The sequence below is a fragment of the Lonchura striata genome, chromosome 16 (assembly GCF_046129695.1).
Source record: "Lonchura striata isolate bLonStr1 chromosome 16, bLonStr1.mat, whole genome shotgun sequence".
Lineage (NCBI taxonomy): Eukaryota > Metazoa > Chordata > Aves > Passeriformes > Estrildidae > Lonchura > Lonchura striata.
Genome location: NC_134618.1, coordinates 14,721,522 through 14,748,706, shown reverse-complemented (window position 1 = coordinate 14,748,706; position 27,185 = coordinate 14,721,522). Strand labels below are relative to the sequence as shown.

Here is a 27,185-nt window from a genome sequence, read left to right as displayed (position 1 = left end):
AAGGATGAGCAGTATTTAAAAGAGAGGCTGGCTGCTCTAATCTCTGCTCTGTGGGCTGTAAAACCTATCCTGCTGTAGCTCGCCAACTTTATTTCTCTAACTGATGGTAATAAGTGTAGGGCTCTTAAATCCTAGTTCATGTTTTATCCGTGGTGTTGGTGGGGCTGTCTGTTATCTTGAAGCGAGCCCAGAGCAGAGCTTTGCTGGTGCATTTGAGGGAGAGCAGGCATTCCCATGAAGTGGGAGCTGGTGATAGGCAGTAATTTCTACTGTATTTAATAAAGTCATTGTGAAGCTGGAGAGGTCTAGAGTTTGCAATCCCAGTGTACCTTTTTTTAAAAACAAAGGCAAGTACTGATTTGCCACTAAAATTGAGCATTGTCGCTGAGGCAAGTATTCTGTCCAAAATTTCATGCGCACGTATTTAATTAAAAGGCAAGAGGGTTAATGAAGCTTTGAGTGCATAAGGCCTCATTCCCTGAATTTAATTTTCTTTAATTGCTCCAGAGATTGAAATTCCCAGCTGTGGTTGTCCCCTAACATGTGAATTAAGGAACCGGAAAGGGACAATTTGATTTGTCTCATTCAGTGCCAACTTCTTCCCCTTTGACTGAATTTTCATCTTTTTGGCTGAAAGGGGACTAAATAAAAATGCTTAAGTCAGTATTTCAACTTTGTGGTAGAATTGGCAAAGCTATGACCTGCTAATACTTTGGACACTGGGGATGAGCTGAAAAACAAAATGTTTGTGCAGATTGTGTTACTCTTCCATTATGTATTGCAGACCACGAGCAAATACAGTTTTTATTCTTTTTCCTCCCCAGTACTTTCATTGCATTCAGGATTGGTGGGGTTAAGTCAACAGAATTGCATGGCACAGCCACAGTCAAACCAGGCTTCATTACTGTGCAGTTTCAAAATTAAAAATTTTAAAAAGAGTGGTTTAGGGGTTTGTTGCTTGTTTATAGGAGTGTTGGAATAGTGGTCTAATCTTTCTGTGAGTGTCAGGGTCTTTCTGTGTGAGTTCATAGTCCAAGCTCTGTCCAAGGGCAAGGCAAAAATCTAAAATGCAGCAGATTCATGGACTGTTGAGATAATCAGTGGTGGGAAAAACCTGTTCCTGACTTCATTATAACAAAAGCTGATGTCCCTTGCTGCATACCCTGTATGTTGTGTGCTAGGCCTGTATTGTGGCAGTTGCTGTTGATATGCCAAGGCTGCTGTACATTTTTGTGTCCTAGTGGGCTTGTTAGCAGCTCTAGCCTTGAGTGGATGGTTAATAGTAAAGGATGCTTCTAGCAGCAGCAGAGAACATCAGGGGTTAATTTAATGCACACCTAACACTGGAACAACAGCAGCAACAAGTGTTTGGGGTTTGCCTTTTGGAGGTCTTAGCTGTCAGAAATTCTTTGGAAAATATGTAGTAACATCCCCCTTGATCTGGTGGAGACTTGCCCTAAGCCTCCAGCACGTAGTACTGATAGATAAGCATCCCCTGCCTGAACAGGTATTTCAGAGCTGTTGGGCTCTCCCAGGTGGCTGCAGCTAAGCTGTAGTGTTTGTGGTGGTTCCTGCAGTGCTTTTGAGGGGATTGGTTTGGATGAACTGTGCTTTGCTTTCAGGATGATATCCTGTCCCTACCTATTGCTGTGGGGCAAACCACCTTGAAGGGACCCCTGCCCTGGTCATGGAGCTGGAGGGATGTGAGGGTGGCTCATTTGATTAAGGTAGACCATTAACCATCCATATCCATTGAATCTCTACCTCAGTCTGTAAAACCATTTGGATTTTAAAAAATTTAATCATTTCCTGACATTGTTTCACCCATCCTTATTTCCAGTCAGCCTGCTCATCTTCAGCTAGGGTCAGCACAAATTCCCCTCTCAGACTTGCACTTCTGGCCTGGAGGAATCCACGTTTTTTGCTGCTACCCAACACCTCTGCCGTGCCTTGATGGTGTGAGTGCCCTCTGCCCTGGTGAATAACCAACGGCCAGGTTGGAGTGCCGGGGTCGGGAGGTCCAGGGCCCGCCCCGTGCCGTGGGCTGGGGGAGCAAAGGTGATGCTTTAAGTGGTCTCTGTGCTGCTACCAGTGTAAACAGAGCAGATGTTTCCCCGAGCCAGGGGAGCATTAATGGAATGATGTAAAACATGGCAGCGAGTTTTTGGGATGAGGTCAGCGGGACTGAAAGCCGATGGGAGTTTAATGTCGAGGCTGCCTCTCCGAGCCCAGGGGTCAACTGAGAGAGCTGTGGCTAATGGCAAGGCAAGTACACTTGTCATAAATCAGTGCCAAAATGCTGAACAGGCGTTGCTGTTGCTAGATGCCACAGCCAGGGATGGTTCTGTAACCACCCATGAGCTCTTGTTCCTCACTGGATGTCTTTAGTGTCTGCGTTTGATTTTAGGAGGGACAAAGAGGCTAAAAATGGAAGGTCTGGGGAAAGTTTTACCTCTGTGTACTGTGAGAGCCCTGCATGCCTCACCTGCTTCACTCTGCTCTTCATGGAATCCTGTGGTTGCTGCATCCCATCCATGTGGGGAATGCCAGGAGGGCAGCCAGGATATTGTTGGGATACCATTTTAAACAAGTTGTCCTCGTGGTCAGAGGAGATGGATCATGTTTCTGCTGTGAGGTTGCTAGGAAGTCCTGAGGCATCAGGAGGCAAAGCAGGCTTGGCACTGCTTAGAGATCATGTGTTTTTTTAAAAAACAAAGGAGTTTTGTAAAAAGTAAAGAGCAGCATTTTCCAAGACAATAAGAAATCAGTTGCTCTCCGACCAAGCAGCGCATTTCCCGTGAAGCTGGATGCTGTAACGTGCCATTTGCCAACAAGATAAGATGGCTGTATTTGTTCAGTGATTTATCCCCTGTGAAGCCAATCTGAAAGAATGCTTTATTGCTCTATTTATTTTTTCAAAAGAAGCTTCTTTGACCTCGTTTTTTGTGTAGGGAGCATGCATGCCTTTAAGCTAGATCTTAAAGCTCCGTCAAAATTGGGGTCTGTCTTCAGGGTTGCAGCTTGAAACACAACATCCATGATGCCATTCAGAAGCCAAGAGGTGAGCAGCTCTCCCTGAGGCTTTTTCTGATTGAAAACCTCGTACACACCAACAAAGCCAGTCTGCAGCTTAAAGGGTTTGGGTTTTTTTCCTTTCTGGGTCCTCCTTTAAGGGCAGAGGTTGAAACAAAACAGATGCTCTTGGATGGTGTCTCTGCTCTTAGAGGCAGTTGCTGTACGAGGACTTGGCTCCTGACACGTGAGGGGAGGATGCTCCCTCCTATTTGCGAGCGGATGTCAGGCTTAATAAAAAACCCAATCTGAAAGAGTCAGATGATCCCCCTGAGTGAGAAGTATCAGTGCTGTTATTGCATTTCCTCCATCCCTTAGTTTGTTTGTGCAATTATCCATGTAAGTAAAACCTGGAAGTGTCTCCTTACAGCACGTTGTCCCCAAAGAAGGGAAGGGATCACAGCTATCGGAGGGGCCTGTGGAGAGAGGAATGGATTTTACAGGTAGCTGGAAGCTGTGCCAGGTTGGGTGTTTGCTGGTAGCCTGCTGCTATATTTAGTTTTTCTTGGCCTCCTGGAATGAGCGCATTGAACCTTTCTAGATATGGAGATAGGCACAGCACCAGCCAGTCCTGAACACAGCCTGCCAACTTCTGAGCTTTATTTGTTGTTTAGAGCCTTGGTCTTCACTGTTCTGTGTCTGGGGTAGAGGACAATGAGATGAGGTTACATGAACAAGAGTTGGTTTTGTAGCTGTTCTGTCTGCAGGTAACAACTGGGGTGTTTTTTAAGAAAAGCTTCTCTTCTGGAAGGTTTTGTTGTCCTGTAGTTTTAACCCTTTGTGGTGTTTCAGGTGTGCAGAGTGAAGAACAGGTGCTGTGAAGGAGTTATTTGTTGCCTTTTCCAGTTTTGTACCACAAACTAACATGCAGATACTTTCAGACACTCATTTCTTATACTCTGAGATTCTTTGAATAATTTTGACCTACCTACCCATGTAGTTTAATGAAACATTTTTTTTCTTCCTGGAACTTTATTCTGCTTGCAGCTGTTGTACAAGCTATAGATTTCTGGGTTTGTCAGAAAACCATGACTTCAGACCACTGGGATTTCGGTGGGTGGGTGAAAGTGCTAACAGATTAATGAGCCTCACTTAGCATCCCCATCTGCCAGACTAAACTGTGTTCTGCACAGGAGACTTAACACAGCTGGTTTGAGCTGGTCTCTGAAAGCAGAGCACACTTTACCTGGTCCAGGCTGACCCCTGATATAAAAAACAAGCACTGCAGTGTCCTGGGTATAATTATATTTGCCCAGAGAAGTTTTGGATTCCCCATCCCTACAAGGCCAGGTTGGACAGGGCTTGTAGCAACCTGGGACAGTGGAAGGTGTCCCTGCCCATGGTAGGGGGTGGAACAAGATGAGCTTTAAGGTCCTTTCCGACCCAAACCATTCTGGGATGTATTTCCTTTCCTTTTCCTGATCCAAGCATTATGGTGAGCTCAAGGTGGGCAAATGAGTAAAAACAATGGAAAAATGCAGGGAATCCCCTGAGGACCAGGTAGAATTCCTCACCAAACACGTGGATCAGCTCCCTTGTCTGACACTTGAACTCTCAACGTATTGCTGTGACACCTGCAATTACTCTCCCTCTCTTACCTCCATAGGGAGATAAATTAAAATGTGTGGTATAAATGAGATATCTCGATCCCAGCAAGGGTGGCTCATACCAGGGGAAATGCTAGGGAAGAGCCATGTGTGTAGCATTGCTCTCACATTGCAGTTGGCTCCAATCTCTGTCAGCCTCAAGGTCCAGCTGTGAGCAGGAATGAGATGGCCTGATGAGGCAAGAGCTGCTGTGCATTAGCTGTAGCTGTTGGGTTTTCTGTTCCCTCCTGTGAGCTCTGAAAGTTAAATGGGAATGAAGTAGCTGCTGAATAAGAGACATGCTATCCCTCGCCTGCATCCATTTATAGGTGGCAAGTTGCCATGGCTAAGACACTGATCAGTTGTTACTCTGAAATCTGGGGTTATTCTTCAGCTTTTTTTTTCCTAGAAAAATGGGATCTCTGCCATCTTCAGTGCCCAGGAAGTATCTGCAAAAGTGAATGTTGGTATCAGTGTGGACGCTGTGTGTGCCTGCACATACACACTCTCCTGCTGTTCCTGGAGACCCATTCTCTCATTTTTCCCTTGCCTGAGAGTCTGGATAAACAGCCCAAAGGCACAGGGGAGCTCCAGGGTGTGGGGGAAAGGCTGGCCTGGCTGATTTGGTTATGTAAAACTAAAAGGCACTTACTCAGTGCATTGGGTGGACTGTTCTTGTGTGTAATGAGTTGTGCAACTGTACAGCCATACCAAAGCAGACTGAGATCCTCTGACAGTCTTCTGACTTGTCTCCCACATGGAATCATTACAGCTGCTTGTCAGGAATATGCAAAATTCCCGTGATCTGCTTGCATGTGTTACTCCAGATTGCTCTCTGCTCAGAGTGCCTTTGCAGTATCAGTGAACCTTCTTGCTGCTCTCTGTGGGTTTGATGACATGCTATCTCAAAAATTTGGACTGGATCGTTTTTCTGAAGTACCTCATCACTATGGAAAAGTGAAAGCAAGCAGTGCCAATTACCAGAAAAGCTGTTGTAGTCCTTGGACTTACATGTTGGGCATATGGAGTCAGATCACATTTTCTTTATATTATGACATTAGTGACACCAAGTGTTTTGTTCTGGTTCTTAGTCAAGAATGACAGGAAGGTAGAAGACCCTTAGAAGAAGTTTAAAATTATTCTCTGCAGTCTAGAAATCTTCCTTACAGACAGTAAGATGTTAAAGCTAAGTCTCTGAGGAGAAATGTTGAGATCACTTGATGAGTCTGTCAGTGTACACCTCCAGAGATGTGTGTAACATTTTAAATGTAACAGATAATGAGAAGATAGTATTAAAAGTTAGTATCAAATGTCTAAAAGGCAGAGTTGGCTGAAAACCTGTGCTTTGAGTCATCTTGGAGCTTTTGGATCAAGTTGGAGATCCTGATTAAGAAGGGGGAAGGGGAAGACTTTAGACTTAGCTGTAAATAGAATAAAAGGAATAGCTGCTTTTATAGGACACCCAATTTAAAGGTCACTTTTGGCTCATTCTGAGTTGAAATCTATTGCTGTAACATCATTAGTCTGCAGCCTCACCATTTCCAGCTGTGATCCAGCTAGATTGGCCAGGCTGAGCCAACCTAGGTGTGAACACGTGGCTGACTGAGAGCCGTGGAGCGGAGGGACTGCAGGGAATGGGAGCCTGGATTCAGGAGGTAACACTTCTGGGAATTCTGTGGTGTGTTAATTAGTGCTGCCGGGGGAGAGACAACCTCAGAACACGTGTGATTCAAAAGCCACAGTGCAAATTCAAAGAAGAATTTAGAGAGAGCCATTAGATAAAGTGCAGACTGTCCCTGGCCCATGGGGAGCAGTGTGAGGAGCAGCATTCCTGCCCTGTCCATAAGGAGCTTCCTCCTTGCCCTCCACAGGTCTAGATGGACTACTACTGACCCTACACTGGGCCATGCTAATTATGCTGGTGAAGGAACCAAGCAGCATTTTAATATTCAGGAGTAAGAGGTCTGTGTGAAAAGGGCTGTCTTTCATCACTGCATCCAAAATTCTGATTTTGACCTGAACTCTGCAAAACAGCCTTTGTTTTAGTATGGTGCTTTGTTAAGTGGCAGTATGGCTGTTGTTCAGGCTAAGTAGTTGTTCCTGTGTGTGTGCACTGAGAGAAAGGTTATGCTATAAATTAGGGCTCCTGGATTTTTCCTGCTGCACCAATGCCTGTGGATGTGGGTGTGTGGGGAGGTCCTGCTCTGGGTTATTCTCTGCTCGTTTCTGTTTGTGATTCTCCACTTGGCGCTGAATGCAGATGTTTATGCATATATTTAGAAAAGACTGGTCTGGAAATAAAACTTCTCTTTGCAGCACTCCACCTCCCTCAGCTTCATATTTTAAGACTCTTTGTTCTCTCATAGTAATTTTCCAAGTGGATTAGTGCAGGTCACCAAGGCATCCACATCAGTGAAATACAGCAAGATGTTGCTGTCATCTCCCGAAACACTCCAGCACTCACCCCATTGCTTATCAACCCACACTCCAGTAATCCTAATAGCTATGTCAGAGCAAGATTAACAGAAAATCCAGGCAAATATTTATGGTTCCCTTCAAGGTATGTATTAATCAGAGAATGTGAAGCAGATGCTTTATGAGGAGAGCTTGGAAACCTTGTTCACGTGGGCTGAGGAGGGATTCTGCCAGGCTGGGTAAGCTGCTGCCAGCTTGGGGAAGAGGCATGGGGCAGACAATGAAGGAGAGGATGCAAGATTCCCTAGTGGAATGGGGAAAGAAGCAGCTACAAATGAAAAAAGCAGCATAAGGAGCTGTGTTTGTTCTCCTTGGTGTTATAGCAGCATTGCATGGCAGCTCAGCAGTGAAAGAAAGCACAAGAAACATAAAGACAAAGAGGAGGAGCAGGTTGAGAAGAAAGAAGCAGAAGAACCATGCAGCAGGGTGGCATCTGGGAAATGCCTGGGGAAGCAGCACTGGTTAGGAGGTGGAAGTTTATATCCATAGTGAAAACTGGATCCCTTTTGTCTATGGGGCTGTGCAGGTTCATGGAGTGATATGAGAGGGCTGGTGAGATGCAGCTTCCTCCTGCAGTGTACAGCTAGTTCTAGGAGGATTGGGTGCCTGACCCCAGTCTTGTCATGGTGAGGATACTTCCCCAGTTTTAAAATGTCTCATAAAAATATCTAAACTAATACTTTAACACAGGCATGTCAATGCTGACCAGAAGTATAGCAAAATCTAGTGAGGAGCGTGCTTGATGCTTCAGTTGAGCTAAAGTCAAGCAGAGAACAGTCTCTGAAGGAAGAGCTGGGAGAAAAGAGATCTACTCCTGGCTGTAGCTCTGAGCTCTAGGAGATGTCTGTACTGTCCTTAGCATGCTATAGTCGAAGACTGCTTTGTGCCCGGGAAGGGTAATCACTAATGCTTGTAAATATGGCTTGCTCTTTTCCTGAGGGGAGAAAAAAAAAAGGCAGGATTCCTTGCTTTTTATGAGTTTAGGTGGTGTTTTGTTCTGGCTCAGCTGCAGAGCTGTGACACCAGAGGGAGTAGGTGAGCCTCGAATAGCTGCTTTCAACAAAAACCAGCAGCAAATAATCACAGCCTTTGCAAGAGGTAAATTAAAACCATCTCCAGCCTGGAAAACATGCACAGCTCAGCATCTTTTCTCCATAAATATTTCCCTGCTGTTGAATCTCTGTAACCCCTTCAGAGCTCAGCAGCTGTGCTCTTCCCAGCTTTAGGTGAGCCCCCTCCTCGCCTGTGCTCCCCGAGTGGCTGCTGGGCAGGGATTTTGGAGCTGAGCTCTGTGGCTCTGTCAGAACTTATTGACTTGGAGAAGTGAAGAACGTGTTGGTATGAAACCAGCCTGGCTTTCCTGCATGGTATTAGTCAGCCTGACATCCCCATGGAGCAGTTGTTAGCACTGGAGCAGTGAATTCAGTTTTTTCCTTGCATGTTTCTGTTACTGAAGCAGCACTTTAGCTGTGAGGGAGATTGGTCTCAGTGTCTTCTGTCCCACTTTAAACGTGGGGCTTGTCCAGTCTTTGCATATTTATCAGGACCACTGAAGGAGCTGGAAGTGTGGGGTTTTAAAAAACATTTGTGTGCTCAAAGCCAGAAGGTGTTTTTTCCCACCCTGTCTTGGTTGCATCCTTGCCCTTACAGACACTGTGAGGTGTATGTGGAGTTCTGCTCTAAGGAAGCTGAGAGTGAGCTGCCATAAGAGGGCTCCAGAGCCCTGTTCTTGGTCGTGTTCCTTTGTGGAGTGATCTTCCCCTTTTTCTTTATCAGTGTGTCCGAGCTGCCTTAGCAAAGCCCTCTTACACCTGCTCTAAATATTCTTTTCTATTGCACTGTCAGACAGGTTATGAGCCCGTGTCTCTTCATTTAACCAGCAAAACAAAAGTGTGCCTACTACAGAAATGCCTTGAGTAACACTTATTTCTTTGAATAGAGGGAATTTGACTTAGGAAGACTCTTGCCCTCCTTCTGGAGCAACCATAACCCCCTAGCAGGAGCTGTGTCAGTCCAGCTGCAGGGAGAGCAGCCCACGTTGAGGGGTTCATCTGTATGCAGGGTGCTGCCTGCCAGTCTGGTAATGAGCACAATGAGCCTGAGGATGGGCTTTGGGCAGGGGAGGGAGTCCTGTTGCCATGACAATACAAATTGCAATGGATGACTCTTCAGATAAAAGCATCACATTTTTAAAGGAGAAAAAAAAAATAGTGTGAAACAATAGCAGAAAGATGGTGTAAGGGAAAAAAATAGTATTAAATAATAGCAGAAAGATATATGGTGTGAGTTCAAGCATTGAGATGCAGCTTGGGAGAAGAAGATGAGGCTGTAGATACTAATTCTGGAAATGTTCTTTCCCTCAGGGTGTGAGGAGCATTAAGAAAATCAGGCAGGAGCCAGGCCTCCTATGAATAAGCATCTAGCAAGTTTTCCTTGCAAATATTTGGCTGTGCAGTAATGAGTTCCAGTAACAGCTGAGTGCTGACTGCACCACGGGAGGCTCTGGGGCCATGCAGTGATAGCCTGGTTACCACGAGGGTCCAGCTGGAATGCCTGGCCATGGTGCAGATGGACAACTCTCCACATTTCTGTTGTGCCTGGAGCAGATTCCTCTGTGTTACCACTCTCTGGAGCAAAGTCAATGTGCCCTGGAAGCCAGAGGCAGCAAGGATGTATTTACAGGAAAGACAGAGAAGTCCAATAGACTTGTCCTGCTCTAGGGGCTTTTTAGGAATCTGCCTGCTGATCCCGTTTAGGTGGAACACTTCTAATCCTGCTGTGAATTCTTGTTACAGACAGGTTTTGTTTTCAGTCATGGCCAGTGTAAGATCTGTTTCTACTTTGAACTGGCACCTTTTTAACACAGACTTCAAAGATCACAGTAAAATGGGCTTTTTTTAACTGTCACTCTCTCAAAGCTGTTCTCAAGGTGAAATTAAACTTACCCAGTTGCCTGTGATCCAGGATGTGTTATGATTCCACTGGTGTCACAGCCAGTTGTGTTGAGCACAAATAGACATTCCAAGGAAGGATGGGATAATTAGAAGCAATCCAGTGATTCTTGTGACTGTATAAAAATAACTGGACTTTTTTTAAGGATGTTATTTTTAGGAGCCTCGTGTCAAAAAGGGCTTGTGGGGTTTTGCATTCAAGAACAGCAAAGTCAGATGTCATAAGTCAGATGCTATACCTGTTTGGGGGTTTTTTTTGTTGGTTTCTTTTTTTTTGTTTTCCTCTGAGTAAGATCTCTGCTGAGGGTCTTCCTTTATAAAATAAATTGGCACTGGAAGTTGTTGGGATAAGTAACACAGGCCACTGATTTGCTGGCAAAGGAACATCAGCCTCAGGTTTAGCAGTGGGACCCCTCTGGCCCAACAGTAGGTAGTGGATATCGGATTTAATAAGACTTTTTTAAACAATATACCCAAAGAAAGCTTACAGCTGGGTGAGGCCTCACTGACCTGTATTTATTTTGCTAGTTTATTGTGACTTATGGAGGGAGAACATTCTCCTGTCCTGTAATGAGAGTGCTGTAAGCCAGGGTGTTTTTCAAGCTACTCCTGGAAAGCTGCTCTTCCAAGGGAAAGCTTCTAGGTTGGTCGTCAAAACCAAAAAGTGAAGTTTTTGTGTTTCTTGTTATAATATATCTTCTTTGTGCTTCTGGGAAGTCAAGCAATAGTGTTTATGTATTTAAAAATGGGGAGAGGGTTGAGGGTCTTTCTCTGGCTGCTGGGCAGCATTAACCTGGCACACCAAACCCTTCCACAAAGGTACTGACTGGGTTGTAGAATGTGTTACCAAAAGTCCAGCTCATGTACCTGAAGGTGGATAAATGGAATTGAAGATAAATATTGGAATAAGCTCTACTAGTGGGACTTCCTGGAAATCAGTGGGAGACTTTGCCCAGGGTGAAGCAGTTTGTTCTAACATCTGATGTGGGACAGAGCAGTATTTTCTTTGATGTAAAGAGGAAGAGGACATCTTGTGTTGTTTGGTTTCCTTCTGACTGGAACTTTTTGTTTAAGAGGCTGGTACTGGGCATGGGGGAGACACCATTAATGTATTTGGGAACCACTGTAAGGAGGAGACTTGGAGCCACTGCAACTACAAAGCAGTGATTCCTTGGCTTACCCTAAAATTATGAAGTTCCAACTTACGTAGTTTCCTCAGAAATAAAAAGCTCTCCCCCCCCCCCCCCCCAAAAAAAAAAATACCCTACAATAAGCAATGTTTTGAAATTTTAAGATGCCCTGTGAGCATCGCACTGACTTTTCTCCCCAAGCACCATTGTGCTGTTAAGACCTGACAAACAAGCTCAGGTTAACTTTTACTTCTGGACTCATAATCATTTTTGTGGTTTCCACCCAATACTGCTGCATTGTTTCATGTGATTCTGAAAGTGAAACAAAAATGAAATTGTCCTGTCAGCTTTTCTTGTTGATATAGCTGTTGGCGAGTGACTTTCAGTGCAGGGGCATCTCACCTTCTTGTGTATGTTAAGGGAGTGTGGCTGTGGTTAGTGGTGTAAATGTAAAAGAATGCCATTTCATTTTTTTAAAAAAGCAAAGTTAATATTCTTGATTGAAATAACTTCTTACTCCCTTATTTTTGGATTGAGCATGCCTGTAGTTGAGGCTAGAATTCAGAATATCTGATGGAAGAAACATAGAGGTTTGTTAAGCGAACATAAACATGCCACAACTAAAAGGCCAAATGCATTCCTGATGTAAATGAAATTTTCATCTTGTTAATTCCAGCAGATAGTTCAGTAGGATTGCATGGAAGGGGGCATATTGGGTCGCCAAGGGAAAGGCTGCATCTGCAGTGCCCTCGCAGAGCAGGGGAACCTGGGGCAGAACTCCCTAACCTGCTGCTGCTTTTTTCCTTTCCCTTCCCTTTTGTCTTCCTTCGGAATGAGACATCTGTCTGGAGCTGGTGCCCACGTGCATCCCTGACGGAAGCGGGAGAAAAGCCCTTTAATCCTTATAAGGGGACACGGCAGTGGCATCTGGTGCTTCCGGAGTTTTAAGGAAGTCGCTGAAGTTCCTCTTGGTTGACTCCCCTCCGCAGAAATGTGATAGATGGGTCTTTCCCTTTTATGGCCAATAACCCTGGTTTCCCTTTGCTATAAAATCCTGGGTCAGAAGTGGAAGCGAGAATTCGAGCAGGAGGAAGGGGCTGGTCTTACCAGAGGCCGATGGGTGGGGATGGAATTTGCAACATAGTAAATTCTAGGCTAAAATAAACCAAGTTACAACATCGACCCTGAGGTGATGGGTTTGTTTGTTTGAAGGGTGCCATAGATGTTCAGTCTTGTTGCTTAAGACAGCAATTAGGAATTGTGACTCTCCTTAATTTCATGGGGAGAGGTTGATCTGGTCCAAACCCAGGATGGTTTTCATGTCTGATTGAGTTTAGATAACTTTGATTGAGTCTAGATAGGCATTTGAGAACAATACACACTTCTTCTCTACAATCTCCTTTACACCAAGTGAAATGTCTTGGCTTCTTATGGATATCTCGGAATAGATTTCTTCCTGAACCCTAAAGAGCCATTTTCTGCCCCAGTTAATGTCTGTGCCTGATGTTTGGCACTGGTGTCACTCATTAGCTTAGAACAGGTAATGTCCCTCTGGGTGGTAATTGCTGATGGCTTGGACAGCCAAAAGCCAACGTTGTCAGTCAATAATGTCTTTTGCAAATCACCCCTGGCTACTAGTGGTTTGATGAATTTGAACCTTTAAAGTATTTTTCTAATAAAGTCAATCTCCTGTTTCTTGCTAAGTGCTTCACATCCTGTTTCACGAGGTTAATGCAAATGGCTCATTTGGCACTCAGTTAAACTGCTGCTTTTTTAAGTGGTACTGCTCATGTTTCTTCCATGCAAAACCTATTGGCTGACACTTTATTTTTGGTCCTTATGTGGCACTTGAGCTCTGAAATCAGGATAAAAAAAGGACAGTAACTAGTTAGGAGAGTCTCTAATGATGCTTCTGGGATTGTTTCATTCCAGCCACCCTCACAAGATCACAGTGTCCGGTTGCAGGGGTGTAGCTGGGACTTCTCTCTTGGAGAAAGATGGAAAGCCTCTTCCCCAGGGTCACTGACTGGTCAGTAGGAGCTAAACGCTTCCCCACGTGCTGGGGAACTGCTTTGGAAGTTGTTTTCAGTAGCATCCGCATATTCTTCAACTCTGTTTTAATGGTGGTGTGTTTGTGATTGTGCTTTTTCCTTTTTTCCTTCCTCTCCTTGTCCTTACAATAGACATCCTGGAAAAATGAGAACAGGATCTGGAAGTTGCTCTGGGGCTGGGGAAATGGCCGAAACCTGTCTGTTTCTAAATACCTTATTTGTGCTGCCAAAATGGTTGATTTAACCTTTGGGTATCCCATTCTGTGTTCTTTTCTGTGGCTTGTACCCCTGTGAGGGTGTTGGACTTAGTGTTTTCAGAGGAACTGCATGCACAGCATAGTTTAATAATCCACCCTTTGGATAACAACACAACACCAGTTTTGATTGTTCCTTACATCCAGCCATGCCAAAGCTCTCTGTGCTTGCAGTTCCTCTATTTTTCCCTTCTGTATGGGTGTAGGAGGAGGGAGATTGTTTCTGTGTGGTAAAGGTGACCAGTGGACTCCCATCCTGCACCAGGATCATAATTCCTTTGTGGCCTGGAGTGTTAGGATGGCTTTCCTTCTCCTGAGCTAGCCAGTATTCTCCCCTCAAAACCAAATTGTCATCAGCAACATGAAATATTCCAGTTTGTTTTGCTGCTGTAGTTGGGTCACGGCAGAAATTACTGTTGCTGCTTGGGAATGAGCTGGGTCTCAAACGGAGATGAGGTGACTTGTACTTTTTGGGTGTTTTGAGGGTTTTTCTGCTTTTACAGATAACAGGCTTGCAACATCTCTGGTTTGTAGACAAGTCATGCCATGCAAATCATTGAAGAGCGTGCTTAATTAAACTCGTGTGCTCATGCAGGGGAAGAGGGGAACCGGTCTTTCCGATGGGTGTTTGTGAGTGTGGCAGAAAGGGAACTCTTCACTTGGGGTTTCACAACTCCAGTGTTGCAGGGTGCTGTTCCAGTCCCCACTCCTGTTGTGTAGGGCTTTGTCTCACACAGCTCTGGGACCCCACAAACCTTGCAGGGGTTCCAGGAGTTGTTCCTGGCCTCTTTTTCCTGGCCTCCTACCTGGTCTCACGTGGCTGTGTGGAGCTCAGCTTGTCTTGCTGCATTACCAGCTGCTGTTGGGAGCTGCTGCAGGTGCAGAGGCTCCCTTTGGAGTTGCTAACTCAGCTTAGCTTCAACGTCTGCACATCTGAGGTGGTTTTTCTCTTACTCCAAAACATTTCCAAGCCCTGCATTTTTGCTGCAACTAATAAAAAAGTGAATTGAAAAGGATTATATGACTTAGCTGAAAATTAAATTACAGGTTAAACAATTTTCCTGCTTAGAAGACAGAATGTGTCCTGAGTTCCCCTCGTTTGGCAGGACACTGCAGCACTGCTCCATTAACCTGCCTGTCCCCCCCACGGGAGTTAAGGCAGCTTGATCGGCTTTGGTCAGGATTAGGCTGGTCTGGGGTCAGCAGCCACTTGGCTCGATGGCCTTAGGTGGCTCTGTCCTCTCTGCCCTGCTCTTTGTAGGGCTGCTGAGTCCTTCCCAGTGTCCCTCTGCTCCTTGCAGCCTTGGGAAAGCACATTGCATCATGCAGGGCCAAATAACCTTAGCAGAACTTTTAAAAACTCCCACAAATTGTGGGTTTGAGGGTTTTTTTCACCACTTCTGCACCAAACAGAAACCCAGGCTCAGCTGGTGGGTGCTTTAAGTACAGGAGGGAACATCACTCAGGGCTCTGGAAGAAGAATCAGTAGGTTGCTAGCACATTTATTTCCCTGATTAATTTTCTGCTCTCTTTTGTTGTAAAGTGTCTGCTTGATATATTTTGTTATTGCTATCCGCATACCTATACAAAATAATAGGTTTTATGCTGCAGGGGGAAATCCAGTGGATTTCTGCAGAGGAGCTCAGGTGTGAACTCTTTCACCTCGTGGCACATCTCAATTGTTTTGGCTTTTTCAGAAGTCCCAGCAGGCTGCTGCAGGGCCATGGGTTCTGGTTTCTCCACTGCCTTTTCTAAACCCAGCAAATGAGCCACAGGTGACTCAGTGTCACACTGGTGAAGGTGCAAGGTGAAGGTCAGCAGTTCACAGGGCCATTTTCATACCTCTGTGGTAAATATTGTTGTTATAAATATTACAGCTACAGGGCTGGCTGCCCTGTGGTTCAGTTCAGGGGTGCACATGTGTCCTGTCTGTAAATGGCTCATGTGGAGAGCAGCAGGTAAGATATAACTGAAGCACACAGGCATTAAAGCAGTAAATAATCTGAATTTATGAGTTTTCAAGATGGGCACTTATCCCTTTGCTTCCTATTTTGTCAATCCTTTCTCATTCCCCAACATTTTTTTGTTTTTTTTGTTTAGTCTGGCCTGTTTAAAGCTAAGAACACCTTACTTTGGGGGTTTCCCATAATTTGGATTTCATTTCCCAGATAACACAAGATGTGCTAGCCCAGTTTCTGAGGGTGGACTTGGACCCAGAGCAAAGCTGTTTACTAGCATGAGTTCACCTTTCCCCATCCCTTGCTGGTGTTGTGATGATCTGGAGTGTGAACTTCTGTTGTAGGTAGACATTGCAGTTTAAAATGTTCTAAATTGAAAACAAGGTGTGTTAATGCTGCTAACTTACCATCAAAATTGCAATATTGCAACCCTTAAAAAGGGTTGTAGGTGTGTTACATAAACCTGGGTCTCCATGCAATTTTTGATGGAGGAGAGGACAACTCTTAGAATTCCTCTTGCTGATATTTTTGTTATAATAAAATCTGGGAAACGGTAGGGAGAGAGAAAACCAGGGGGAAAAGGGTCTGGAAGAGGCTCTCTCCAGGCTCTGCTAGTCAGAGGGATAGGGGTTTGTGTCTGGGGAGAATGAATTTGTTTATCCTGTGGTGGTGTAAGAGGGAAGTTTCAAAATTAACTTCAGTAATTGTTCCTCCTCTCAGTCTCACAATGCATCGTTAGCAGGTATCTCTGTAAATAAGATACCTTCCTTTAGTCAGCCTTTACCTTCTTGGCATCCTTGGGTGCAATCCCTGGGCGTGAGCTTCCGGAGTTATCCTTTAAAAATCAACTTGCTTGTCTTGGACTCTAAACCTGTGCCTCTCCCAAGGTCTCTATTGTTTCCACCAGTTCCACAGTCAGATCTCATCACTAAGTGTTGCAGCTATTGGAAGCAGCATGCCTTTTTCTGAGAGATTGTGCAGAGGATTACATGGATAACCTCCTGGATCTGCTCTGCTGGATTGAGTGCAGGAATGTGCACTGGGGGAGGGCAGGAGGGGCAGCTGCTGAGGCTTTGAACTCCTCTGCTAGTATTTAATTATTTACCTTGGCTGGGAAGGCAGTAGCTGTTATCTGCAATCAGTCCAACAGATCTCAAAGCTGTGCTTGACAGCTACTGATGTGTTTCCAGTAGCATGTGCTGAGCTTCTCTCATCTTTTTTCCCTGGGAAGGAGTGATATGACCTCAGGTACAGTGATTTAGCCAACATAGTTGGTGTGAGGTCCCAGGATATATTTAACCTGCCTTTCTAAAGTGACCAAGCAGTCTTCTCCTCTAGCTGCACTACAGGTGGACTCAGTTTGGTGGGTGACCACCTCTGGGTATGTCACAGTCCACCCTGCATCCAGAATTCTCCATGTGCTGATCTGGAGAGATGATCTGTGTGACACCAGCTTGCTCAGGGGTAGGAACTAGCTTTTGAAAAAAAAAAAAGAAAACCAAAAAAACCCACACATAATTTAGGTGAGGAGAGCTTATGCTTGTGAGAAACACTTGTTCCTCAGCTCAGGGGAGGGCATGTGTGTGATGAATTTGTGATACAAATACTCCAGTGCTCTTTTCTGCAGCCAACCTGCTGCCTGCACCTTTTGATGTATTTCTCAGAGCCCTGGAGCTTGGGAGAAAGTAGCTTTGAAACAATCATACTTCTTTATAAACATTCCAGAGAATGAAAAAAAAAAATTAGTTTTGTTCAAGTTCAAATTAAATATGACCTTTCCCCATGAAACAGCTGTTTCTCATACTCAGGTTACCCTGAGTGTGAGATCAAGGAGCAATTTCTTGTGCTAGTGCTGTTTCCACCTCTGGCCAGCCACAGTGTCAGTGATGCTGAGTAGCACTTCTTGTGTGAAGCTGCAGATATTTTTGCTTCATATGTCTTTATAACCACTTCACCCACACCAGCAGCTGTTCTGGCCTTTTAAAGTCAAACTCTGAGGAGGGAAAAGTTTATTTTGGTTTGGTCTGTGTGTTTCAGAAACTTCTGATTACAGATAGGAGCTAGTCCTACTGACTTAGGCAAGAGGTGGGAGTTACCACACATTTCTGGTTCTGGGATTCTGACACAGACAACCCAAACCTTCCTGGGAACCAGCCTGGAAGGAAAAGGGATTGAGTATCTCCAGTATCTTAGAGATGGGGTGGGACTAAATATATGCTCAATTTAACAAGAACAGCAAAACAAGACATTGGTTTGGGTCATCATTTTTTGTAATGGGATTTAATATATGGCTATATAAAAGCTTTAACCACTCTTCTTAAAGATTGGACTCAGTGAAGATATTTTCCTATCTTAATAATTCTATTATTCTGTTCTATGGTTCTTGATGGGTTTTGAGTATAAATGCATGTATTCCCTATCCAGCTTTTAATTCCCAGTCACTCTTGGGTCTCTATGCCACAGCACATTCTTACAGCCTAGTCCAAGCTTGTACCTTTGCTTTATTTCTCCCTGTGGCCTCTCCCCTCACAGAACGACTCGTGGCCGTGCTCAGGAGAGGAAATCTCTGTTTTTCCCAGGTTTCCTTCCTGCTCTCCATCGCTGCCGTGTGAGCGGCGGCCGCTGAGCGGCAGCGCTGCCTGGGGAACAGCCGAGCTCCCGGGGGAGCTAAACCCAGGGATGTCCTCCCAGCCCCTCGGTTCCTGCTCCATCACCCATCCAAAGTATGGCATTCCCTTCTCCACCCTGCCTGGATTTTGTGTTTGGGGTTGGTACCTGCTGCCTGTCATGCCCGTTGTGTGTGGCTCCAGGACCAGAATATTGCCACAGCAATTCATGCTGGAAGGAGCTTCCCCTGCACTGGCAGTCAGGGGTCTGTGGAGCTGGGGTCACCCCTCCTCCCTGTGCTGGCTGTTTGTACATCTCTAAAGAGGGGTCTCTTACCCAAATGGATTGTCTTGGGCTGGATTATAGCCTCTTTATCCCAGCTTAACACATAGGAAATCCCAGAAACAGCCCTGAAGGACTGTGTTCATGAGAGCTTATCCATGCTTAAAGGTTGTATTCATTTAGCCACTTCTGCATCAATTTTTAGTTAAGGTCAGTGCAGCTTTATGGACAGTGAAACTGTGGGGAGGAAGACTCTGCGGTTCTTTGCTTTCCCATTAACTCATCTGGCTGGGAATTGCAGCTCTTTAATTAAAGCAGCACAGTACAGACTGGCCCTGAGGTGCTGTTCTGAGGCACTTGCATTCCCATCTGCCAGTTTGGGGTCAGCCTGTGCTATTGCACGTCCTGAGAGCAGGAGGAAGCAGCAAATCCATCACTGGGGCTCCATCCTCACCTCCCTATGGCCAACATCCCACGGGTGCCATGGGCAGAGGCCCCGGAGCCATGCAAGGAATGGCGGCGCACAAGGATTTAATTACCCAGCGTGTGGAGAGCTGGGGGGAGCTCAGAGCCACGGCTGGCAGCGGAGGGCAGTGACGACAGCCGGGGCTGTGCCTGTTGCTGTTTAAATCGAGATTCCCCCACCCTCTCTGCGTTCTGCTCAGTCAGTAAATGGCTCCGTGTAAACTCCTATGGCACGAGCGGGCACGCGGGAATGCCGTGGGCAGTCGGGCTGGGATCTGTGCAGATCATCTGATGTTTTTGTCCATGTGGTATTTGTTTAGGTTGCAGTCGGGAAAAGTGATTTCTGTTACTGACTGTGGCCAAGAGAATGTGGAGACTGGCAAGGAAAAGTTGATTGCTTGGGATTTTTGCCCCCCCCCACGATGAGTGGGATGGACTTTAGAGAGATATTTTTAGTTGATGATAGAGTGGGGGGAAAAAAGTCTAGGCTGTGTTTAAAACTGTAGCATCCATTGGAAGTACCAGCAGAAGTGCTGAGGAAGGTGGTGAATTAATCTAAAACATTCCCTGCCACCTTCATTAGGTGCTGGGACAATTAACTAGGGTGTTGAGGGATTGTGCTGCCCACACTAAAAGCAAAGTGTCCACCCTTGGCCAGGCTGGCCCTGAGCACAGAAAGCTGCACATCCACCACTGACCCTGGGAACAAAGGAGCCTCCTGAACCCAAACATGTTTGTGTTAATCCTGGCTGCTTCCTGGCGGGCAGCAGGAGGAAGCAGAGCTGCTGCCTCTAACAGATGTACAGTGAGGAGATTACAGGGTGCAATTAAACACCCTCTCCATCACATCCTCCCTGGGCCAGAGCAGAGTCATGGACTGTCCCAGGCTGCCTGCCAAGCTGGGGCAGATGTAACAGGCAGCAGATTCTTAATGATCTCCTGTCTCTGTGCCTGGTTTGGAGCCCTTTCCTAATGCCAAGACTTCTTCAGCACCTGAAGCGTGAGCTGCCTTAGCTGTACCTGCCTGTGAGGAGGAGTGGGCTGGGAGAAAGCAGGAAAAAACATGGAATTCACAGTGCCCAGAAATGAGGCACTCAGCTGCAGTGCTGTTACAGCCAAAGCAAAAGTGCCCCTACCTGAGTACAGCAGCGTTTGCTAAGGGACCAAGTGCTGAAAGGTTTCTCCTCAAGCCAGGTCTTAGGAGCTCTCAGAGAACCTGAGATAGCCCAGCTACCCTGAATGGCATGTAATTAACAGGATGGCTTCTGAGGTAGTGTTGGAAACAGGAAAAGGTTTAATAAAAGACAAAACAACAAAGCTCTTACCAAGAAAAAATGAGCCAGTGGCAAGAGGTTCTCGCTCCTGCTAAAACACCCCACAAAAGCCAGTATTTCCTTTGTTCTCTTCTTTTTTTAGTGAATTACCTTGGCAGGACTTCTTGGCCGCTGTCCAATTGGCCATCCCCAGGTCTGAGGTGAAGTCCAAATGGTCCTATGAGGTGTCTTTGTACCAAACTTCTGTGCCTTTTGCCTTTTTAAGCAGACAAAGAATAATTTAGTCACTCTGTCAACAGGGGGTACATTGCTATACTGAAGAACTTGGGAAGGATCTTTATTTTGGTGGACTGAGTTGCTTTTTGGCCACTACACTTGGAGTAGATGATTTCAGGACTGGGAAGGACTTGTTTCCTCTTTGTGGTTTTAGGTGGTGCCTTATATTGCTGTAGCAGTCTTGGTGCCTTGTGCTGCTCTTCTCATGGAAATAATCTAGGTTGGTTGCAAAAAATCAGCTGTTCCATTGCTTGTTGAGGTTAATATGGTAATGGGAGAGTATCTTCATTATCAAAGGGTTGGTTCTGAAGTAGAAGAACCCTTTGTGGAAATTGTAAAGTTCAGAATTGTCATTGTGCAAGATGTGCAAAGCCCTCATCAGCCAAGTGGGTTGGGTTTGACTCAGTAGAAATTTGAAAAAGTCACTTCTCTTGGGCAAGGGCTGTGATCTCAGTTGTGGTACCAGAGCAGTAGCTGTTGTCTGAATGGGCTACCTCCCCAGTTCTGTGTGAAGGGATCTAACAATGTGCCATTGTTTTTGGGTAGAATAAGGGGGAAAATCACAGCAGGTTCTGCTAATGGCACGTGTGTGGTGCACATTCCCAAGCCTCCCGCAGAGAGGACATGGCTCAGTCAGAGGCAGCACCAGGTGACACTCGGGAGGCAGGAAGCCACAGGACTGTCCCCTTCATGGGGTGCACTGGCACAGGCCCAGCTGCCTGTGGGTTTGCAGCTCCTTGAGGACAGCACAACTTGGGAGGGATCCCAGAAGTGTGCACAGCTGTGGTGGCACCCACTGTGCCACCGTCACACGGGGAACAGGATGCCTCCTGTGGTGCCATCCCAGGAATCTGCATGGCCATGCCTCTTCCCTTTCTCCTTGCCTGCACAGAAATCCCTTTTCCTGAGTGCAGGAGACAACTGTTTGGCAAATAACAGCAGCCTGGGCTCCAGGGAGAGCGTTGTTTCCAATAGCCACCAGGCTGGAGGCGGGAGCAGAAGGAAATTACTTGGGATGAGGTTCTAAGTGGCACCATCTGCTTCAGAGGGGCATCGTTTGGGCAGCAGAGGAGGCTCCTGGAGTTAAGTAATTGGGAATAGCAGGCTCCTGGCTGGAAAATGTGCCAGCCCTCCTGGCAAAAAGCTGTTAAGTCTCTGTTGCTGGCATGTGGAAGCAGTTCTGTGTAACAGGGCTCCAAAGGCTCTTTTTAACCCTTGGTATACATGAAAAAAAAAAACAACCTAAGGCACTTTTGATCTCGGAATGGCATGTGGCCAGGTGTTGGGAATAGAGGGGAAGGTGGGTCCTCATGGAGGTATGTGAACAGCTCCAAGTCTGATCCTCCTGTGTCGCCAACAGCCAGATGTGGCCTGCCAAAAATGCACACAAAATGGTGCCTGTTTTAACAGCTTTAGCAGGAAAACACAGGATGTGATGAATGATTCATGAGAATCAATAGAACCTGAGGCATTTACTGCCCCTTAAAACCAGTGCCTGCCTGCCAAGGGGTGCATTTGCAAGGTGAGTGATCACAAAATGCTCTGCTGGGTTTTGGGATGCAGTCACAGGCTCGCTGCAGCCCTCACCCTGCTGTTTGCAAACACGTCCAGCTCAGCAGCCAGGAGCAGGAGCCTTTCATTCTCCAGATGAAAGCACGAGCAGTTGGGCATCTCCCAGCGAGCACAGATACAAACAAGGCCCCATTTTGCATCCCCCCCTCCCAGGGTGGCTTCCTTGGAAGCTTTGGCCTTCATCCTGTTTGTCTGATTCACAATCAAAAGAGTGTTGCTGCCTACGTGTGTCTTGAAGCATTTTCTTCTTTCATATCTCACATAAACATCCAATTTCTTCATTAAAATAAAATGAAGGTAAATGCAATCGAGTAAGATCTGTCTCTGCAGTGGTCGTATTTTGTTGATAGTGTGACCAGGGCTGGGCAAAGCTCTTCTGGGACCTTTTCTGGTGTGCAGGGGAAAAGGATGCTGCACAGCCAGATGGGGAAGGTTGGATCTAAGAGTCCAAGCCCCAGCCATCCTGAAGATGAAACAGTGGGATCATAAAACATGTATTTTTTTTCAAGTCTGATCTGGATGTTTTTTAATCTTCCTCAAATTAAAGGAAAATCTCTTGTTTGACCCAAAACAAAATTGTTTTCTTTGGCCAGCCAACTGAAAAAATCAGCTCTGTCCCCAGTGTTGGTCCAAGTCCCTTCCTAATTGTGCCTCCACAACAATCCTGCTCCATGCAACTTTACCAGTCCTGGATTAGAGCCTTTTTAGCAATTCTGTTGCTAAAGAATTTGCAACAAGAGAGTTCAGCCACTTGCTCTAAGTTTAATCCAGCTATTCTGGTTGTTTGTGAATATTTCTTCATATTCCACCTTGATTTTATAGATGTTGTCCACATTCTGTGGTTTTCAGCTGTTTAATCATTTATTTTGTGAGGTTTTGCAAAACTATATATATGTTTGCTTGTGTGCCTGTTGAAACTGAGATTTTGATCTAACTGCAGAATTTCCATCAATGGTGCAATTAGAAGCCCTTTATATGAAGGTAAAGGATTTTGGTCAGGAAACAGATGCACCTGATGTCCTTTGGCACCACGTTTTTTACCTCTGCAATCTCTTCTGGGTTGTGACTGGTGAGCCTGGTAGCTGTCCCATGAGTTTTAGGTGATTAAGGTTTGTGGATTCATTTTATATCTATTTTCTTGTGCCTTGGAAACACCTTTGCCTCCCATTATCCGTGGCTTTTGGTCTCCTATGGAGGACAAACCTGCAGCCCACTGTACCATCCTACCCAACCCCACCCTCACCTGAGAACCTGCAGCTTGATAGGGGAATTTTTACAGTTCTTAAAGCTTTTAGTGGTGTGCTGGGTGGGTTTGGTTTTTTCTTCCTTTAATGTTTGTTATCCTCCTCAGGAGACCTGTCGGAAATGCCAGGGGCTGTGGAAGGAGCACATGAATCTCACCTGTGAGCAGCTGGCTGAGAAGGATGACATCAAATACAGGACATCCATGTGAGTGAAACTCCACAGCCAGGGGCAAACAGGGAGGTGGATGAACTGGGAATCACAGGACACTGTCCCTCAGTTTCTACTGGCCTGGCTGTCACTGCCTCCCCCAGGAAGGTCCCAGGGATGGCAGAGCTGAGGGGTCAGACAGCTGCCAGGATGGGATTTCTGTCTGTGAAAGATACTTGGCAGCAGATCCAGCTGGTAATTTGAGAACGTGGGAAAGTTGTCACCAGCCCAGCCTGCTCCTCTGGCTGGCCCAGTGTCTGCAGGCTGGCACCTGGTCCTTCTCCGAGGTGAGAAACCCCCATTAGCATTGCTGGGGGGAGAAGGGAGGTGCTGTGTGGAGGCAGAGGAGTGCATTGAGTCACAGTAGGTCGTTACTACCCTTTGAAAATCTGGAGTGGAGACTGCACTGTTTGCTCAGCTGCTGCTTTGTGGGAGAGGATGTGTTTTCCTCCAGAAGCTTTTGCCTGTTTCTAACCAGTTTGTAGGAATTGTTACAAAGTACAGTCACATTTTGAAATATGCAGATGTAAATCCTGTTACCCTAAAATCTTCTGCAGTTTGATTTTTCTCTTATCTACAGTAAATTACAAAATCCTCTGCCTTTAGGAAATAAGGGAATTTTCATCGATGGAGCTAAATGTCTGGTGCAGCCAAGTGGGACTTGCCCAATTGCCCAATCCCTTCCTCTCTGATTTAGAGTCTGTCTGGCATGAGTAGAGGTTGGAAAGCTCCACCACTGGGATTTGAATGACTCTTGCTTGCTCATCCCACAGTCCCTAATTCAGAAGAAAATCTTTACAGATTTGATATGACTTTTTTTCTCTGCTGATCCTTTCCCTATAGGAAAGAGGGATGAGAAGGAAAAGGAATGAGTTGTCATGTCCCTAATAAGGAAAAAAATACCAATTTCAAAACCTTCAGCAGATTGTGTCTGTGGATAGATGAGTCTAACTGCCCAATACAATAAAAACTTCCTTTTGAAGCCCTGCATAAGGAAAGGGAAGCCCAGCTGGAGTTCAGGCTAAACTTCCTGCCTTGCTCAAAGTTTCCAAAAAAAAAATCTGCATCGACAGCATCCTGTTGAGTGGTGGAGGGAAGAACAGCTGCAGCTCCAAGGAAAGTCACTCTCAAGTTGGGTTTTGTGCCTATTCTTAGCAATCTCCACATGCCTGGGTGCAGGTCATGCTGGGTATGACTCTGTGGGAGCCTTAGGTGTCTGCAAGGCTGGGAAGTTCCCACCTCACCATTCCCTGTTCCTCTGGTTGTGCTGATGGAGTAGTTTGTGGGGCTGTGCTGTAGCCTGGTTCACTGCTGTATTCCTCAAAAATACCTCCCTGCCATCTCCCAAACATTTGTTAACTTTGCAGATGCATTGAAGCAGCTGGGTGGAGATGCCTGGCTAAGGATGATCCTTGCCCAGTGTCAGAAGAATTGTGCTTCCCTCCATGAAGACATACTGGCTTTGCTCTGCTGTCATCAAATTTCACTTCTAGGTTGTGAATTAAAGTGTAACGTGATCTCCAGCGGTCAGAAAATGGGCCCTCAGATGATAATTTATATTCTTAAGTCTTTTAATTAAATGACCAAGCCTTTCTTCATTTCTGTGCCAAAATAGTCTTGCTGTGAGCTGAGCCTGTGCTGGAGTGTGTCCCTTGGGAGCTTTGTCCTGGATTCCCACTTGTGCTCTGTTAGATGAAAACCCATTTCTTAAACCTAAACCAATAACCTCTGCAAAATGTATGTAGGGAATCCTAGAGAAAAGATAATGCCTCTGCGGGGAAACATGATTATTTTTCAGTTACTGATTTTAATTTAACAAACACTAAGTAAATCTGGAGCATAACAGCCAGGCTTGGAAAAGAAATACATGGTCATGGCAACTTTGTAGCCAGAGCAACAGGCAAACATAAAAGCTAGAGGTGACAGCCAAATGTTTGCTTTTCCTGAGCTTTATCTCCTTCAGATGTATTTTCCTTCAGCCAGCTTGAGCATCCATGTGCCCTTTGCCCCTTGAACTTGCATCTCAAATTCCTCCCAAGCCAGAGGCTGGTGCTTTGGCTCTCGTGGAAACCAGCATCAGGGCTGCAGCATGCAGCCAGTGATTGACTTTTTTTCACTTATTTTGTTCTCGAGTTGTCATGGGCTGGCTCCAAGTGGAGCTGAGCCCAGACCTGCTTGGAACAGCAGCAGACTTGGGGCTGGAATGGGAGCAAAGAGGAGGGGGTTAAAGCCTTGCTGGGGTAGTGTAACAGTAATTTTATCACAGGCTGGTGAGTGCAAACACCCCTTTGCTAATTCTCCCTGGTCTTGCAGAGAGGAGAAGATGACAGCTGCCCGGATTAGGAAATGCCACAAGTGTGGGACGGGCCTGATAAAGTCGGAGGGCTGTAACCGCATGTCGTGCCGCTGCGGCGCCCAGATGTGCTACCTCTGCCGGGCTGCCATCAACGGCTACGACCACTTCTGCCAGCACCCCCGCTCTCCTGGGGCACCCTGCCAGGACTGTGCCAAGTGCTCCCTCTGGACAGACCCCACTGTAAGTAACTAAGGATTTTTGTGAATGGTTCTCACCCCAGTTTCAATCACTGTCCACGCCGGCGCTTTGCAATACACACATTCCACCGGGGGAAAATGGTTCCTGCCAGCACAACTTTTATCTTTCCCAAGGCAGCTAAAACACCATACCAGGATCCTGCAACAGCACAGAGTCACATCTGACCACAGCTTGGAAGGAGCTGGTGTTGCTTTAGGGAAAATCAGCTCCTTTGAGATGCAGGCTTTGGCTGGAGCAGCACCTCTGAGTGCTGTTCTGGAGAGCGAGGCTGGTGGGGAGCAAGTGCTGGCACCAAGCACAGTAGCCAGCATTGGGATTATTGGGACTCACTCCTACTTTTGCAACTGAGATGGTTTTGGCATGGCTTGGCATTTGGAAGCAAGGAGAATTGTGGTTTTGGTGCCCAGATGATCTGACTGCTGGCTGTGAGTCCTGTCACAGAGATGGACCCATCAGAAAACTACTAGCAAGTCCAGAGCTGTAGTTGGGTCCATTCTCAGGGCTGTTGTCAGCAGCTGCAGAGAGAGAGCTGAAGCGTGGAGTGAGCTGTGAGAGAAGCTGTAGTAATTTAATACAGCTCCTATCTGTGACAGGCTTGGGAAAACTTGCTGCAGCAAGTCAGTCTCTGTAAATAGAGGTCTTCAATACTGTAAATCCAGGAGTGTTGGAAGGAGCAGGAGTTGAATTTCCTGATTTTAGCAAAGCCGTAGGGAAACGTGAATGTGGATCTCCCTTCCCAGGGCTCGTCTGAGCTTCCTTTTCCTCGTGGTTCTTTGTCTTGGGTTTCTGCAGCTTTCCAGGCTGTTCCCAGCCCCCCTGTCTGCAGGGAATGTGCACAATCCTACATCTGCACAGAGCCAGGGAAAAGCCATTCTAAATCTCTTCCTTCTACCTCCAGGCTCTTGGGGATCTCCCAGCAATGTCACAACCAGCATAAGCTTCCAAGTCTTCTACTTGCCTGCTTTTATTCTCTGAATTATCCTGTCAGTGTGAGCTGTTAAACTACACACAGCCACCTCCTTGCAGGCACCCCTGTAGCGTTTCTGACACCTGGTTCTGAGTTTCTTGGATTCCTGTCCCCCTCCTTTTCCAGCAGGATGCGATTCAGGGCTCGGCAGCGCTGGCATCCGTTGTTCCTGTCAGGCTGCTGATTGTGCTGGGGGATGGCATTTGTTCAGAGCCAGAGAAAACATGAGGCCTCTCAAAAAAGCTCGTACTGTACTTTC

General features: G+C 46.1%; 1 protein-coding gene across 3 annotated transcripts in view; it reads left to right on the top strand.

Annotated features, from left to right (window-relative positions):
• The window catches only part of RNF216 (ring finger protein 216), a 76,574-nt gene that overhangs the window by 38,692 nt on the left and 10,697 nt on the right, over positions 1-27,185 (top strand). For all 3 annotated transcript variants that reach the window (XM_021549583.2, XM_021549576.2, XM_021549586.2), the window contains 2 exons: positions 23,305-23,402; positions 25,719-25,941. In XM_021549583.2, coding sequence (XP_021405258.2) covers positions 23,305-23,402; positions 25,719-25,941 — 321 coding nt within the window. The remainder of the gene's footprint in view (positions 1-23,304; positions 23,403-25,718; positions 25,942-27,185) is intronic.